Below are 16,559 nucleotides of genomic sequence, written 5' to 3' on the forward strand. Positions count from 1 at the left end.
TCCTTAAAAGTCCTCGGCTGTAAGGACAGGACAATCTATTAGCCACTTACAGATGCAGTACTAAGTAATAATTTAGGAGTATAGCTACTTTGGGCAGTCAAGCTCCTAGGAGTAAAACATCCTTTTAAAACACATTGGTATATGAAGGCTAGTCTGCAGCCCAGGACATTCTCTGGAAAGAATAACCAAGCTATTTATCAAGTATTTACTAAACATTCATGATAATTTTATACGTTACAGAATTTAATGTATAATTGTATACTAATTTCTCCAAAGCTATTCATTAGTGATACATCATTACAGTGACAAATGGCATTAATTAAAGACAAAGTAGAAATGCTTCCCAGTATTCTCCTAAGGTTCGCCTGAACAAAGAATAATGTGAAAGAAGATAACATTTTCCTTCTTCCAAGCCAGGGTACAAACAGCAGTACTTCCATCTGCAGGAATCACTGCTGTGATTGCAAAAGTATAGGAAAACTTCTAACGTTTGTCAAAATAGAGTGAGAAAGGCATGTGGAGACTTGTCAGCGTGCCGCTTTGATCATTGTTAAATACATTTCATTTGTAAAAATGCATACATGAATACAGTTACTTTAGTCAAGTCACAGCTACACACGTAACTGCCAAATCTGTTCTACTTTTTTACAGTTAGTTCTTCACTGCAGATGGATTAAGGATTTACTCAGTGTGGTTTTGCAGATATGACGGCAGCAATATTAATAAATGCATACAGGATCAGCTGCTCTCTTCAAATATAAGTTAATCATTACAAGAACATCTAATAATACTTTACAGTCTGCTGCAGTTACCAGGAGAAAAAAAAAAATCAAATAAATTGCTGTTCCTTGTATCCTTGGACTTTTTTTTATCGAAGCCACTTTCACTTACTATTTTATAAAAGAAAAAAATACAAAAAAAAGAAAACAACAAAAAGAAGGAAAATCCCATGAAATGCAAAAACCTACAAATCAGTTTTCAGTTCTGTGCAGTTACAGGAGATTTAAACTTACACTACTGTGCAGTGATTTACATCACTGAATGCAAACACGATTCTGAAATGGTGTAGACTGTTTTATTGCATGACAGTTGGAGGGTTTTCTTTTAGACAACACTGTATCTCGCACAGATTTTTATGGATTTAGTAATTACTTTTTTGGAGGGAAGTATGGTGCAGGGAGATAAGAAACCCCTATTAAAAACCATCTGGCTAGTGGGGTGCTGTTTCTGTGATTTGTCAGTCATGCAGAATAACTGTTTTCTTACAAGAACAGAGAACTTAAAATGTTGAAGGTGAATGTGTTGCCCTTTTAAAGGCTGCTCTTTCTACTGACAAGTACCCTTTCAAGCAGAAAGTAAGCACGTATTTCCAAGGTGAAAGCATGTCTTTTGTCTGCTCTTAATAAAACAATGAAGTGACAAATTGTGGTTTCTGAATCTTGCCTTCCTAAAATTTAGGAGATGAAAATCTCTGAACCTCAGATGATTATGTTTTCACACACAGCCTTTCAAAACAGGCTGAAAAAGATGCAAAAAGTTCACACTCAGGTACATTTTCCTTTGGCTAGAATTGGAAGAGACACGAAGAGAAGAACTCTACCAGGTGTTTTGCTTTTTTCAGCAATACCACGAATACCACGAAGCACGGGCTGCAGCTAGGCACGCAGCCTTCTTGGGACGCGTTAATGAGGTGACGTCAAGACTGATAGCGTGAACATCTTAAAAATACTTGCTTATGCTTCAGCATTTGGTGAAAATACGGAAATTAAACTTCGGACAAACAGCTCACTCAGTTCCCAGTCTAGAACTGAAGCAGTTGCCATTTATTACAGACTTATTTTCTAAAAACTCAGTAACTGTGGGCTATGGTTTTGTAATGCCAATGCTTTGCTGAAAACTGGGTGTTGAAATCACTGACCTGAACGATAATACTGTTCTTATATAACAGAATTAAATTCAGATACCGTTCTTTTTGAGAAACAACGTTAAGATAATAAGGGGCGGGAGGGAAGTCAGTAGCATAGCCCCCCTTTGAGCTTCTCCATGCCATTCGTAATTAACGCTGCTGGTGTCGGACCTTTTCTGTCGGTCACGAACGCAAGAGCCGCGTTCAAATCGCTTGAGCGGCCCGGGAACGCTCCGCTGCCGGGCGGGCGCCACGGAGCCGGGGTGGCCGGGCCCGGGGTGGCCGAGGGCCGGGGTGGCCGGGCCCGGGGTGGCCGAGGGCCGGGGTGGCCGGGCCCGGGCCGCCGGAGCGCTCCGCCGCTGCCGGACGCGGGCGGGATCGCGGCGTGCGCTGCTTGGGGCGAGAGCGGCCCGACATCCCCGCTCCGCCATCCGCCATCCCCGCCCGACATCCCCGCCCGCCATCCCCGCTCCGCCATCCCCGCTCCGCCCGCCATCCCCGGCGCTGCCGCCGGCGCGGCCCCTCCGCCGCGGCTCGGCGCGGTCCCGGGCGGCCGGGGCGTGGCGGTGCCGCCGGGCCGTGACGGGCACCGTGACGCCGAGCGACGCGTGCGAGGGGGCCCCGCGTCCCCGCCCGGGGGCCTCCGAGCGCGGCCCCGACCGCGGCCCCGACCGCCAGCGGCGCGGAGGGCCCCCGCCGCCCGGGCCCGCCGCAGCCGCAGGCCGCCCCGCGGCGCTCGGCCCCCGCCCCCGCCGGCTCCGCCCCGCTCCCGCCCACCGGCGCCGCTCCCGCCGGTGCGCGTGCGGGCCCGGGCCGCCCGGGCGGGATGTCGGCGGTGCGCAGGCAGCTCGGGGGCGAGTACCGGGCGGTGGGCCCGGCCCGCGGCGCCGCCCGCGGAGAGCGGCAGCGCTTCGTGGACAAGAACGGGCGCTGCAACGTGCAGCACGGCAACCTGGGCGGCGAGAGCAGCCGGTACCTCTCCGACCTCTTCACCACGCTGGTGGACCTGAAGTGGCGCTGGAACCTGCTCATCTTCCTGCTGACCTACACGGTGGCCTGGCTGGTCATGGCCTCCATGTGGTGGGGCATCGCCTACCTGCGGGGCGACCTGCACCGGGCGCACGACGACACCTACAGCCCCTGCGTGGCCAACGTGTACAACTTCCCCTCCGCCTTCCTCTTCTTCATAGAGACCGAGGCCACCATTGGCTACGGGCACCGCTACATTACCGAGCGCTGCCCTGAGGGCATCGTGCTCTTCCTCTTCCAGTCGCTGCTGGGCTCCATCGTCGACGCGTTCCTCATTGGCTGCATGTTCATCAAGATGTCCCAGCCCAAGAAGCGAGCCGAGACCCTCATGTTCAGCCGCGCCGCGGTCGTCTCGCAGCGGGATGGCAAGCTCTGCCTCATGTTCCGTGTCGGCAACCTCCGCAACAGCCACATGGTGTCTGCCCAGATCCGCTGCAAGCTGATCAAGGTGAGGCCTGGTGCGACAGCGGGCGGGATGCGGCGGCCACGTTGCGGTGGGCGATGCGGGCAGGACGCGGGCCAGGCGCAACCGCGTGCCCATAGCGCGGGTGGCATGGGGCTGTCCTGTCCAGCCGCTGCTGCTGCTGGTGGGCTCTGCCCTGCCCCAGGGGCAGCTGCCCTGTCCCTTGGCATGTGGGCGAGAGGACGTGGCCGGGGTGGTATGAAGGGCTTCGGAAAAAATTGCCATGGCTGCCCATGGTGGCAGCCGTGAAAGAACCAAGAGGCGCAGGGGAAAAGGCAGTCTCGGGAGAGCCCCCAGGAGCATTCCAGGGGACTGCGAGGCTGGCAGGAACCTGATTTGGTCAGGAAGGATGGATGTGTCAGGGTACAGGAGAGCTGCAGGGAGGGCTACTAAGACATGCCCCTTGGCAGGTGACGGCTGGGAAGAAGAAATCCATTATACCCGTTTTGTGGTGACATTAAATTAGGACAAAGATCCACCTTGATCTCCTCTTACCCTTGGGGAGCTTTCACTTGCAGTTCCTTACCCCATGGCTCCAGCCAGTCGCCTCCCGGCATTTCAGCGGGATTGTGCAGGTGCTTTAGTGGAAAGGCTCTTTGATTGTCACCAGTATCTGTCTATTCATCACTGACAATGGTCAGCGTAATTCAGAATGCAAGAAAACTGGGATTCGAAGGAGATCATAACAAAAAAAAAAAAGAAATCATCAGGAGACAGTGGAGTTTGGCAGGCATGGAAGCCTGGAAGAGGCATCAGGCAGGAGCAGGACGGAAGGAGAACACTGCGTGCGGCATGCCGAGACGAGGCAACATAGCAGCTCGTAGCAGCTACGTCTGGTCACGGGAGCGTGCTTGATGGGGAGCATCAGAAGCTGGATCCCAGCGATGACGTTAATTTCAGAATATCATATTTGAATGCTGTAAATGTTCTATATTCTCTATGGTGATCCTCTCTTTGGAGCAACTGTTTGGCCATTTCAATAATCTGCAGAACCAAGCATGATACAGTAGGTGATGGGACAATGGTAAATGCAAAAGGCTGTTTTCCTTCTGTTCTGTGCAGAACGCTTGACTGAGCTGTTAATTTTTCTTGCCACAGAATACCATTTAAAATGGAGAATCTGCTAAGATTCAAAAAGAGGTTGAATATATATATGGGAACAAGCTGTCAGGAGTTACAATGGAGCAATTTTTGTAGGAATCGGAAAGCCAGCTAAACCACGATTTCTGTTGATCTCTAGCTGTTAAAAATTAGCAGAAAGCCGCCTCTGAGGTATTTAATTCTGTCCATCATCCAAGACAGAATGCAAGTCAAAGTGGAATAAAAGCGGTGTCACAGTTGTGTTTTTACAGTGAGACTAATTAGCTATAAACTTCTTTTGAAATAAGACACCAAACACACAACCTGGTGAGCTTTCTGCTGATAATTCTTGTGCTACACGAGGCTGGTATGCAGATGATCGGGACAGAAAACACAAGGACATTTGATGGACCTGCTTGACCAGTTCATCTTGTGATAGCTGTTTCATAGACTAGGCAATGAATCAGTGAGTAATACTTGATTTCTTTTGAACGATCATCATGCCCACGACTTGCCTTCAAGCTGCTTTGCGACCTTTGGCAAATACAAGCTATGGACACAGGGAAGTTTAAAAGTGCACGTTTGTGCGCTAGCTGCCCCGCTCAGTCCTCGTGAGGAGGCGTGGTATTAGTTCCCGTGTCTTTCTGTAAATCCTCCTCAGTTCGTTGCGGTGCCCCTTGCACAGGACACGCCGCTCCAGCAGTCATAGCGGCCGTTCCGGCAGCGTGCGAATTTGCGTCGGCTGCTTTGAAGTAGCTTCGTCTGTCCTGTAAACTTATGGTGAAGGTGCTGGAACTCGCTTACCATTTATCTTTCTTGAGCGAATTCTGCCTTTTTGTGATTTGTGCTCTTTCCGCTGTGCTTCATGCAGTGCTGTTGACAGCTGATCTTGCTACACTTCTCCTGCACCCGATTAGATAGCTAGAATTATTTTTACTTGTGTCACAGTGAAAGAATGCGAAGAAATATGTCTTATCGCACTTTTGTACTTGAGATAGGAGCCATATTTAGTAGTGAACATAGTGTTTCAGTGGGACCGATGGGGCCCCGAGGATTTACAGTGGCAAAGAAAGTACACCAATCTACGTCTGGCTGACTGGCATTTACTGAAAGTGTGATATATGCCCTAGGATATTCGGTGGATTACAGCGGTGCCACCACATTGTGCTGGCTTTTTTTTTCGGTCCAGGGGACTGCCCAGCAGCATGGCGTAGTGATGTCCTGGAGAAGTCTGGGGCCCTTTTTGGACTGATCTGTGGAGAGTTTGGAAAACAGAGTTACAAGGCTAAGTGTGCCTGCTTCAGCAAAAGCTTTTCCAGAAACCTGAGTCTTTCTAATTTACATTGAGCACTCTAGAAGCAGGAAAAAGCAAACTCCTGGGGCAAGAAGTAGAAAGAAGCTCGTTAGAACTAGCTGCTGAAAATGGGCAGTTCCAGGTCTTGGCCTTTTCAGTGTCAGGGTGAACTGTATTCTTCTGCCTCTTAATTCCTGGACCCCCCTAGTGCGCCTGAGTGATCTGGTGACAGCAGCAGCAATCAGCATCCGCCGTAAGGCATTAGCATTGATTTTTTTTTTAAATTAGTTATGATATCTATTTTTATCTTCTCTTGATGGGACTACATATGTCACTGATAAACATGAGAAGTGTTGGTGTGTAAAGTGGTCTGTAAAGTGTTTCAGCTGGTAGCGTAGGACCTTTTGATTCAGAAAGCCGAGGAATGTAAAATCATCGTAGCCTGTTTTTGACATGTGCTAAGCAATAGTTTTAAAAATAGAATTGTGAAGCATAGTAGCCATAGAGCCAGTCCGCTTTGGGTTATGACCAGCAGGCACCTATTCTTTGAGCTGTGCTTATTAACAGCTTTGAATAAGCTGAAAACACACAAAATTGTAACAGAAAGTTCGCAGATGGCAGATGACAGGCATTGCAAATAAGTAAGGAGACCCATTATATTGTGATCTCAATAACTTGATAAACTGGGCACGTGCAGAAAGTGCAAACGATATCTTCTTTAGTATCGCAGAATCGTTGAGATTGGAAGGATCTCGGGAGGTCTCTAGTCCAGCCTCCTGCTCCAAGCGTGGTGAGCTAGGAGGTCAGACCGGGTTGCTCTTGGCTGCTTCCAGTCTGGTTTTGGAAACCTCTAAGGACAAGGACTGCACAGCCTTGCTGGGCAAGCTTTTCCACTGCTTAACTGTCCTCACGATGGAAAAGTTTTTCTTCAGTCCAGTCCGAACTTCTCTTGTTTCAGCTTACGCCTGTTGTCTCTCTTGCTCCCGCTATGCACTGCTGCGAAGAGCCTGGCTCCATCTTCTTGATTACCTTCCTCTTAGGTTTTGGAAGGTTGCTGTTAGCTCCCCCCTACGCCTTCTCCTCTCCGGTCTGAACAAGCTCAGCTCACTCCGGTCGCATTTACAGCTTGGGGCAACTGGACTATATTAAAAAGTAGCAGTCATCCTGGGAATTAGCTAAGCCAAAGCTCCAGGTATAGTGTCGCTACCAAAAACCCATACAATTCTTTAACAGCGGTATCAAAGTAACAAGTTCATATTATTTCAGTAATGTAATATATAACAAGGTTCTTGCAAGCTGCTAGTCTAAGGGTGGGGCAGAAACGCAGAGAGGCGAGATCAGGGTTTTCCTCTCAAATACCAGAACTGAAAATGCTGCAGTACTGTATGGCAGATTAACACTTACCAGTTTAGCATCTTCTAGATTCATGCGTTTCTCTACAACGTACTGCAATATCAAGCTCGATGATCGTCTGTCTTTTGCATCCTGCGTTTTCTACTCCAATGCTTAATTAGTCCACCTGGGTATCAAAACATAATTATGTGAGTTTTCTAAACAAGTGGACTGAAAGAAGGTTAATAATAATAAAACTGCATTGTGTCCAGTTAAAGAAGGATGTGCGTAAACAACAGGGTTTAGAAAAGCGCCAAGAATGACTTAAGGACAGGAGCGAAGACTGGAAGGGCATAAAATGTTTGGTCAGACACAAAACCAGACCAAGTGATGATGCAATGGAAGTCTGCCTAGTAGTAAGAAACAAAACAAAGACCCAGTGGCGGAGAGTTAAAGGTGGAAAAATCCAAACACAGAGGAGTCTTTTTTTTTTCTTAGCTGCGAGGCAATGAATCTTTGGAGCAACTCATCTGGACCTTTGCATTCTCCATCTCTGGCCACATTGAAAATGAAAGCTGGGGTATTTCTAAGTAATTGTGCCCTTGTTCAAGCATGTATTAATCTGCAGAATTTATTTGGCTTTGTGTTACGCGGGTGGTCAAAATAAATAATCACCAGCGTTCCTTCCAAACTTACTGCTGACGTTTCATAGTCCTCTGCCCTGTTTTGTGATCCTTTGAGTAAAGCTACATATATGCAACAAAGCTCGCTGGCTAGGAGCCTTAACACGTTAGGGCTATTAAGCTATCTTCATTCAGGTTAATTTCTTTTTATTTAACAAATAAGTTTCCTTTAAAAATTCCCCATGCCCTGCATGTGAGTAAGATACTGAATACCTCAAACAACCTTTTGCTTTCTCCCAGATCTGTTACCTCTAATCATCCTCGCTGGATTTGTTTACTATTGAGTGGATTTGATCGAAGACTCTTCCACAGAGAAAAATGGTTTGTAGATGAAACAGTTCTTAAGTCATTCAGGCAGCAGTTTGTGCAAATACGCACATCTTTGTCTAGGTAATTGTATTTGATAAAACTTGGGGAAAATTTGAGGTTTAGACGTTGGTTCATCCGGCTCATGTTGAGCCTTGTTACCTTGGAGCAAAGATCACGCGTTGCCAACCAACGCGTGCACCCGCGGGAAGAACAGTAGCCAGGCAACGAGAGCGGTGACGTCTGCGGCGCAGTTCTGCAGGTCCCTCAGGAAAAGAGAAAGGGCGTTTTTGCAGTAGTTTGATTATACCTTTGCATATAAGAGATTGCTACGTAGTAGTGGTTTCGATCGCTTTTATTTTATAGTGCTGTCTTTTACGTTTCGAAGCACAAATAACCCGTGAGAATGCTTTTACAAGCAATCAGCTGATATTTTCCCTGTCCTCATCAGCAGTGGAGAAACTGACTCTTGTGTAAGGGAGAACTGGGTTATTTAGATGGGAAGATTTTTTTTTTCCCCTCTGCTGAAAAACAGACACATAGCACATAAATGAAATAATGCGTTGTATTTAATGAGGAGCTGTACTTTACCAGCTACCTAACTGGTTATGTACTACCAGTAAATACCAGGCAATTAAAAATTCAGCATTTTTAAGATACAGGTGGAGAGACAATCTGAAGGTACACTAGTTGCTCAGGGATTGTTTTTTAAAGGCAGGAACTTTCTTAAAATACCAATCAATCAGACCTAAGCCAACAGCAGAACTGCTAGCTTCGGCTTGCTCTCAGGACTGATGGATGGAGTTTCCAAGCAATGGAACCAATACATTTGTCAATACCAATGCAACACAGTTAAAACTGTTTAGTAACTATGGAATAACCTATCATTTATAATCAGGAGTCAGCTTCTTAAAGAGTTAAGTGCTTTCTAATCAAACAATAAGCAGAAAGGATTTTAAATAGGATTTTAAATAGGTTCTGCAAAGCTTTTAATTTTAATGGGCAATTTCCACCAGAGACCTTTTAAATCAATCAGCTGAGGAACTGTCTGGCCAACTGAGGTAATTCTAGTTATGCTTTGAATACCGGGAAAATTTGAGGGGAACACTACGGGGTGGGGGAAGCTATCATATCGGTATTTGTATTGGACCCGTGAAATGACGTGAATAAATCCGGGGCACTTAGCTTAATAATGATCATAAGTAAGTTCATTATTAAGATCAACATACAGTAGGCGGTACATGCAAACTGGCAAGGGATGATAGCATTGTTAATACCGATTCAGATGTTTTTGTGGAAATGTCACTTACCAGACGTACTGTACAATTACCATGATGCTTACCTTTGAGTTAGTACATCACAGTGTCTGCCAAACAAAAATTAATAACATATAAAAATAACAAAACATGAATTCAGGCAATGGATTAAAATGTGCCTGGCTTGTAGATTTTGTTCTCATTAACGGGAACTTTTGCAGCAGGATGTTCATGGAGAACGTCCGTTATAAGGCGTGTAGTGTGGTACCCGACATTTTTGTCAAAATATATATACATATATCATAGTAAAGTTTGTAGGTGGTGATGAGACCTACTGGCATGATAAGAAAAGTCAAAACCAGTCATATATAGTAGCCTTATAGTATTTAGCATTACTTATATCTCCGTTATGAAAACCCCAGACCTAATGTGTAGACGATGATGTTACAAAAGAGGCAGGTTTAAACTTCATTGCATTGCTTTTCATGTTTTGCCTCACACGGTGATTACTAAATCATCTTTTCATCTTTAGTCCCGACAGACACCGGAGGGAGAATTTCTGCCGCTAGACCAGTGTGAACTGGATGTTGGATTTGGAACTGGAGCTGACCAGCTGTTTTTAGTTTCCCCATTAACCATCTGTCATGAAATTAACTCAAAGAGCCCCTTTTTTTGTCTCTCACAAAGATCACTAAGAAGCGAGCAGTTTGAAATAGTTGTCATCCTTGAAGGAATCGTCGAGACTACCGGTAAGATTTAGAATAACACGCATGCTCTAATTCCTGGTCTTTGTTTTCAGTCCTGATATTTTTGCCGAGGCAGCTGTTAATCCTTTCAGGATGCCACTCCTGGATGCTCCAGAATATCCTGCCCATGCTGCAGAGCTCCGGCAGCCTTTACCAGCCAAGAGGCGACCTCCCTTCCCACAGGGCTCCGCGTTACCCAGGCCCGCAGCGGCCACTACATCCAAGAAGAGATGCGCCCCGCCGCTCTTCGAGCACGGCACGGAGAGGAGTACAACACCCTTGTGAGACGCCTGTTTTAAGGACCACCACTCCAAAAGAACGTTGGACTTTAGAAGTTGCCAGTGCTGCAAAATCGCTTTCAGCCTAGCTTGCGTTACATTGAATGCAAAATAACAAATCCAGTTTTGCAGTACAAATACAGACCATAGAGTTGCAAAGACTGTAGGAACACGTGGTTAGCGGCAAATACGAGCAGGGGGGTTGGTTTTTTTTAACTTTTTTTTTTTTAATTCTGACACGGTGTTGTCTGGATGACAGCTGACTTTGTGGCCTTGTCTTTTGAGGATGTAATTGTTTTATGAATCCTGTGACAATGCGCTGTGGTTAGGTAAGAAGCTCTGCATCGAGGATCCACACTTACTGTTCAAAGTCCAGATCATTCAGTAGGTTCTTCGATATTCGGATCTTCCTCTCCTTTCTTTTGGGGATTTGTTAAACTTTGATAAATCAAGGAGCATTTTCATCCTTCTTTCAACAAGATTACTGGTTGCCCGGTTCCTGCCTGAGAAACAGTAACGTCCTTTTGGTGCAGCCAAGTGCAGTCATCTCACGCCGGACGGGAAACAGAACTGAGAGATCGCTGTCCACGTGCCGGACTGAGCCCTAAGCAAACACAAACACGCAGTCCGCCGGGGCAGAGCGCTTTCACATCAAGCGCGGCAGCCCTTAGATCCCCACAGGAGCCTCTTCTCATCCCGCAGCTGAACGATGTATCTTAGCTAAGCATCCCTTCATAGCTGCGCTTCATGCAATTACCTAACCGGGTATTGCAAGGGAAACATTTTACACTTGTCTGAGAATTAATGTAGCAGTAACCGGAGAGCAAATCAGCGTTTGGGCTTACTGACTGCTAATTCTGCCTCTGAAGAGTACCATGATGGGAAGTTCCACTCACCTGGGCTATTTGGAGTAATTATCACGGGCACAGTTGTGCTGAGATTGTAGCAGATTTGTTGGCTTGGTTGGAACACATTTTAGCTGTCAGTTCACATGTGTAAATACTGCCAACGATGCATGTTTGCACCGAGCGGAACAAGTTCTACAAGCCTTACAGCGGTACCTGTGTCTGAGCACAGCAGACAGCTGCAGTGTCTCTGCACAGCTTTTGTCTTGACATACTATTTGGAGAAAAAGTAGCGTAGCCTATAGAAGGAATGGAAGATTAAATTTTTCATTTGGCTTTGGCTCCCTCCACACCCGATCTTTGCCAGAGAATTCTGTAAGCCTCTGCCAAGCAACGGTTCTTTCTCCCAAGGTGACTTTCAAGAAACAGTATTACATACAAACTGCAAGATTGTTGTTGCTAGCGAGCTAATACTGTCTTAGTTTTATGTTTTGCTTTTATCAAAAGCTGTTTGCTTGGTGTGAGTCTGCAATATTTAATCCAATATTTGCATAAAAATCTAGTCAATCAGTCAGAGGCACTCCATTGACTGTCGGGAGATTGGCTAGGAACAGTCACTTCATTTTATAATCTATAAATTTGTTAGCTTACAGGCTACAATTGATTTTTATCCGTCAGCCTTACCTTGTATTTTTTGTTCCATATGCCAGTCTGCTTGCTCACATTAGAATGTCATGCTCTTGTCTCTCTTTCTGTAGGAATGACGTGTCAGGCTAGGACCTCGTATACAGAAGATGAAGTTCTTTGGGGTCACAGATTCCTCCCAGTAATGTCCCTAGAAGATGGCTTTTTCCGTGTCGATTATTCTCAGTTTCATGCTACGTTTGAAGTCCCCACTCCTCCTTACAGTGCTAAAGAGCAAGAAGAAAACCTGTCCCTATCATCTCCTTTGAATACTCCTGTCGATAATAACAAAACCAGAAGAGAACAGCTTTGTTCACTTGACTGTGTTGATATTGCAGGAGAGAAAAACAAGCTCCCTTTTAAACTTCAGAAGATTAGCTTGAGAAAGGAAGACCTTCCAAGAAGAGCCCTGAGAACGAGTTCCAGTAACACAGAGAAGACTTGCAGTACCGGAGATCTCTTGAAAATTCAAGAAATAAGTCCCATCTCTGATGGTGCAGACAGCGATGACAGGATGCAGCTGAAAGCCTTAAAAATAAATGCCGAGGCTTTGACTCAGTCTACCAGTGATCTCGAGTTACAGAAGAACCCTCCAAGTTTGTGTGCTCTAGAGATGAAACTGGAAGATAATTTTCCTGCCAAACTTCGAAAAATGAACTCTGATCGCCTCTCTTAAGAGCAGAAGCAACAGGAATTTTTGCTGATAAACTGCATTTGAGACTGCTGACCTGAAAGAGTTGTCTTACAGTAAAGTCATCATTTGGTCTCGCCACTTTCGGGAAGAATGATTCTTTTTGTATAATTGTTCTGTACAGATCCAGCTTAGGTAGCGTAATAGGACTTTGAGGGGCCGTGAGGTTAGACTGTCGTGCCAAAGAGATCGCCGCCCTAATGATGTTTATCAGCATGCTCATTGCAAATCTACGTTGTCTTCCATATATGCAGATGCTTTTTCACGAAGCAAGGACCAGATCCTTAGTTGCAGAGTGAAATGCTCAGAGATCAAGCCAAAAAAGGTGTAAAACCAGCTGAAACACAATTTTGTGCAGCTCATCTTGGACTGTTCCTGACGTATAGAGCGGCAGAACACCGGAAGAATCTGTGATGCTGCTCAGTCGTAGTCCAGTCCTCCCGGTGACGCCGTCGGAAGGTGGCCCTCCCGTGCAGCCGGCTGGCGTGCGGCCTTCCGGCTCAGCGATTGTGGCATGCCGGCTCCGTGCCCCCAGAATCTCGTTCGTTGTCATTCAGATGAAGGAAGCGGTTTGCGATAGCCATCTGTGTCATCTGACTCACGCAAGCTCTCGTAAACATGAGGATCATTTATCCTGTCCAGAATTAGACCCCAGCATTCGATCAGGTGGATCACACCTTGCATTTTAACAACCGTATCACCGCTCGCTGTGAAGGGAACTCGAGGTCAGTAGCTCAGCTCAATGGTCTGTCATGTCTCATACCTCAGCTTCATCAAATTTTAGTCTGGAGACTCCTCAGAAGTAAATAAAAGCAAAGTGCTAGATGACGCTCAGTCATTACAGGAATGGACAATAGTACGTACACATCGCAAGAGTTTTACTAATGAATGGTGAGGGTCTTTGATGTTGCTCTTTTTTTGTTACATTTGCCTTCTCCATTTATGTGTGATTCTCATTAATTTTGTAGATTTGACATTTATAATAATATGCAATTTATTGCAGGGTAGAACTCTGTTTTAACGTAACTATATTAAGATACTGAACGAAAAGGCAGCACAGATCTGTAACGTTAAGTGTGCGGCGGAGAGAGGGCTTCCATGTTTCTGAGCCTAATGGAGCATTCTCTCAAAGTGCTTCTGCTAGTAATGGTGATTTACTTTCCCTTTTTGAATGAATATTTTAGATCGGCATCCCTGGAACATGGCAACCTTATCTGTAGAAATGCCCCAAAAGATGTCAGTGACGATTTGCAGAGAGATGTTGGTATTTTGGTATTCAGTATCTCTTTAAAGTGTCACACAGCTTTTTCCAAGTGTCTGGCCTTGAACGAGAGGGAAAAATGCTCCTCTGGTTTTAAAACAAATCTTGCATAACTGAAACTGCTGTTTGCCTTACTGATCATCAGGAAAGGGCGAGAACCGGACTTTGAATTTCTTGGATTTCCTGGGGTTCTACACTTCAGAATAATCGCGTTACTATTCAGCTGTTCTGCTGCCCATCTCAGTCTGTGAAAAGGGTCTTTTTTTCCGGTTGTAGTGAGCAAGCGTCATCAGAACTTGCCGTTTTGTAAAACGCAATGTTCGAGCGTGTAGGGTGCTTAGCACTAGCGCTCCCCAACAGAAGGATCAAATCCTGCTCTTGTTACCTGGACAGAATTCAGTCAAATTTACAAGGGGTTGCTGTGGCCGTATCAGTTGGCAACGCGTGCCTGGATGACTACAACAGAGAGGTGAAGTGATATATCCAAGCCAGGGATGGCTTGGCTTGCATAAATCGCCATTTCTTGCTTTTGATTTCCTGCCTACGGTGTGAAACTGGAAATTGGTGTTTTGCACAGAGCATAGGATTTGCTTGTTGTTGTTCTTGGTTAGTTTCAACATTATATATGTGCTGAAATCTGTATTGTCATGTATTAAATGTATTAGTACGGGATATTTAGGTGACAGCGTGAAGCCTTGATGGGTGACGACTCTTCCCGCCCTCCAGAAAAGCCAGAATCAGTATAAAATAAAATTGCGTCCACCTCGGGTCTCAAGGATTCCCGTGAGTTGGTCAGCTCAGCGCGCGCCCTGCGGCTCCGTTCCTGCGGTGCGAAGCACGGAGCTGTTGTCCCGAGAGCGAGGGCTCTGGCACGCATCTCCTGACGCCGGTACCGCATCTCCTGACGCCGGTACCGCATCTCCTGACGCCGGTACCGCATGTCCTGACGCCCGTACCGCATCTCCTGACGCCGGTACCGCATCTCCTGACGCCGGTACCGTTACTGCTCTGGAAGAGAAGGGAAAAGGAGTAGGAAAGCAAACTCTTACAAGCCCGGTGACAGAAGGGGGTGCCCGGAGAGGCAGGAGGGCGAGGAGGAGGAGCGTGGCTGTGGCCAGCCCAGCGCGGCCGCGGGAGGACCCCCGGGGCCCCGGGCTGCAGAGCCGCGTGCGGGCGGGGGGCGGCTCAGGCCCCGAACTGGAAACCGGGTGGGAGCGGCCCCTCCCCCGGCTGCGGGTTCTCCACGGCCGCAGCTGCGGGCCGAGGGCCCGGGCGCTCCGAGGCGGCGGCGGGGCGGGAGGGCCGCGGGGGGAGCGGCGGGCCCGGGCCGCGGCGGGGCGGGGGAGGCCGGCGCTCGGAGCCGAGCTCGGCGCGGGCCGCTGTCACGTGGGTGCCGGTGCGTGCCGGGGGGCGGGGCCGGCCGTCCCGTGCCGCGCGGGCCGCCGGGGGATGGAGGCCTCCCGCGGAGCCGGCGGGCGGCGGCCGGGGCGGGCGGCGGCCGGGGCGGGCGGCGGCCGGGGCGGGCGGCGGCCGGGGCGGGCGGCGGCCGGGGCGGGCGGCGGCCGGGGCGGGCGGCGGCCGGGGCGCGCCGTTCTCCCCTGCCGGCCGCCGTGCGGCCCGTGGCGCTGCCGGCGGGGAGCGCGCCTGGCCGCGCTCCGTGGCGGGCCGGGAGCGGCGGTTCCAGCCGCGCTGCCCCGCGCCGGTCCGGCTGTGCGCGCCGCAGCGCCGGGCCGCAGGGCCGCGGGCTCGGCTGCCCTCCCCCGACGCCGCCGCGCTCAGGTTCGTGGCGGCTGCGTGCGAGGAGCCCGCCGAGCGCCAGGACCCCGAGGGGCTCCCGGCCCCTCCCGCCAGCGGCTGGAGGCGCTCCCCTGCCCCCCCCTCCCCCGAGGCGGGGGCCCGCGGGCGCCGCGCTGCTCCCGGGCGCAGCGCTGCTCGAAGACCCCGCTCGCTGCCCGGCTCGGCTCAGCCGACGGCCGGGGCGAACAGGCCCGCGGCCCGCGCTGGTCCCCGGCGCAGTCGCTCGCCCTCTGTCCGGGGGCCACCTACGGAGACCCGGCCGCCCCCGGCTCAGGCCTCCTCCCTCGCCCCGCAGGATCTGGCTGGCGTACGCGGGAGCTTTCCTGAAACCTTCCCTGTGCCCCGCAGCCTCTTCCAGTTCTAGAATCCCCTTTTGACGCCCCAGTTCCCTTGGAAGCCCCGCGAGGCAGCACCGGGCCCTTTAGGGTCCTCCCGCTCTCTTCAGCTCCCTGTACTCTGCCCGGAACCTCCTGCAGCTGCTGCTCTGCCCCGGGGGCCCTGTTGCCCCCTCGGGACCCCCCCTTTCCTCCCGCCCCTTTTGGAGACCTTCGCTGTTGCCCCGAGCGTTGTCTGCACCCGCATCCCCTCCAGGATGCCTGCAGCGATGCCCGAGCCCTGTTGGGACTCCTCAGGATCGCTCAGAGTTTCCGTTTATTAAATTCGCTGTCCCTATTTTTTACTTTTTTCTTCTCAATGCCCATCACTTTTAAAATGTTCTTTCTATGTCTACTTTTATCCAGTTCACTACTTCATTTCCTTAGTGCCTTCACCTTTTGAATTTTCTGTCTGTCCTCATTTGGTTAGCTTGCTGTCGCTATTTTTTAATTCTTTCCTGTCTTTATCCCTTGGCTTTTAAAATTTTATTTCCACGTCTACGTGTATCTAGTTTGCTGTCCCTATTTTTAGTT

General features: G+C 48.9%; 1 protein-coding gene across 1 annotated transcript; it reads left to right on the top strand.

The window, feature by feature from the left end:
* Window positions 1-2,732: 2,732 nt before the first annotated feature.
* LOC309599885 (G protein-activated inward rectifier potassium channel 1-like) lies at window positions 2,733-14,888 on the top strand (the record flags this gene model as incomplete). Its single annotated transcript, XM_082331759.1, has 3 exons — window positions 2,733-3,383; window positions 9,882-10,098; window positions 11,977-14,888. 3 exons carry the CDS (start codon window positions 2,733-2,735, stop codon window positions 12,576-12,578), a joined length of 1,470 nt encoding a protein of 489 aa, XP_082187885.1. The 3' UTR covers window positions 12,579-14,888.
* Window positions 14,889-16,559: the final 1,671 nt, after the last annotated feature.

This window comes from Platalea leucorodia (assembly GCF_965183815.1).
Source record: "Platalea leucorodia genome assembly, chromosome: 22".
NCBI lineage: Eukaryota > Metazoa > Chordata > Aves > Pelecaniformes > Threskiornithidae > Platalea > Platalea leucorodia.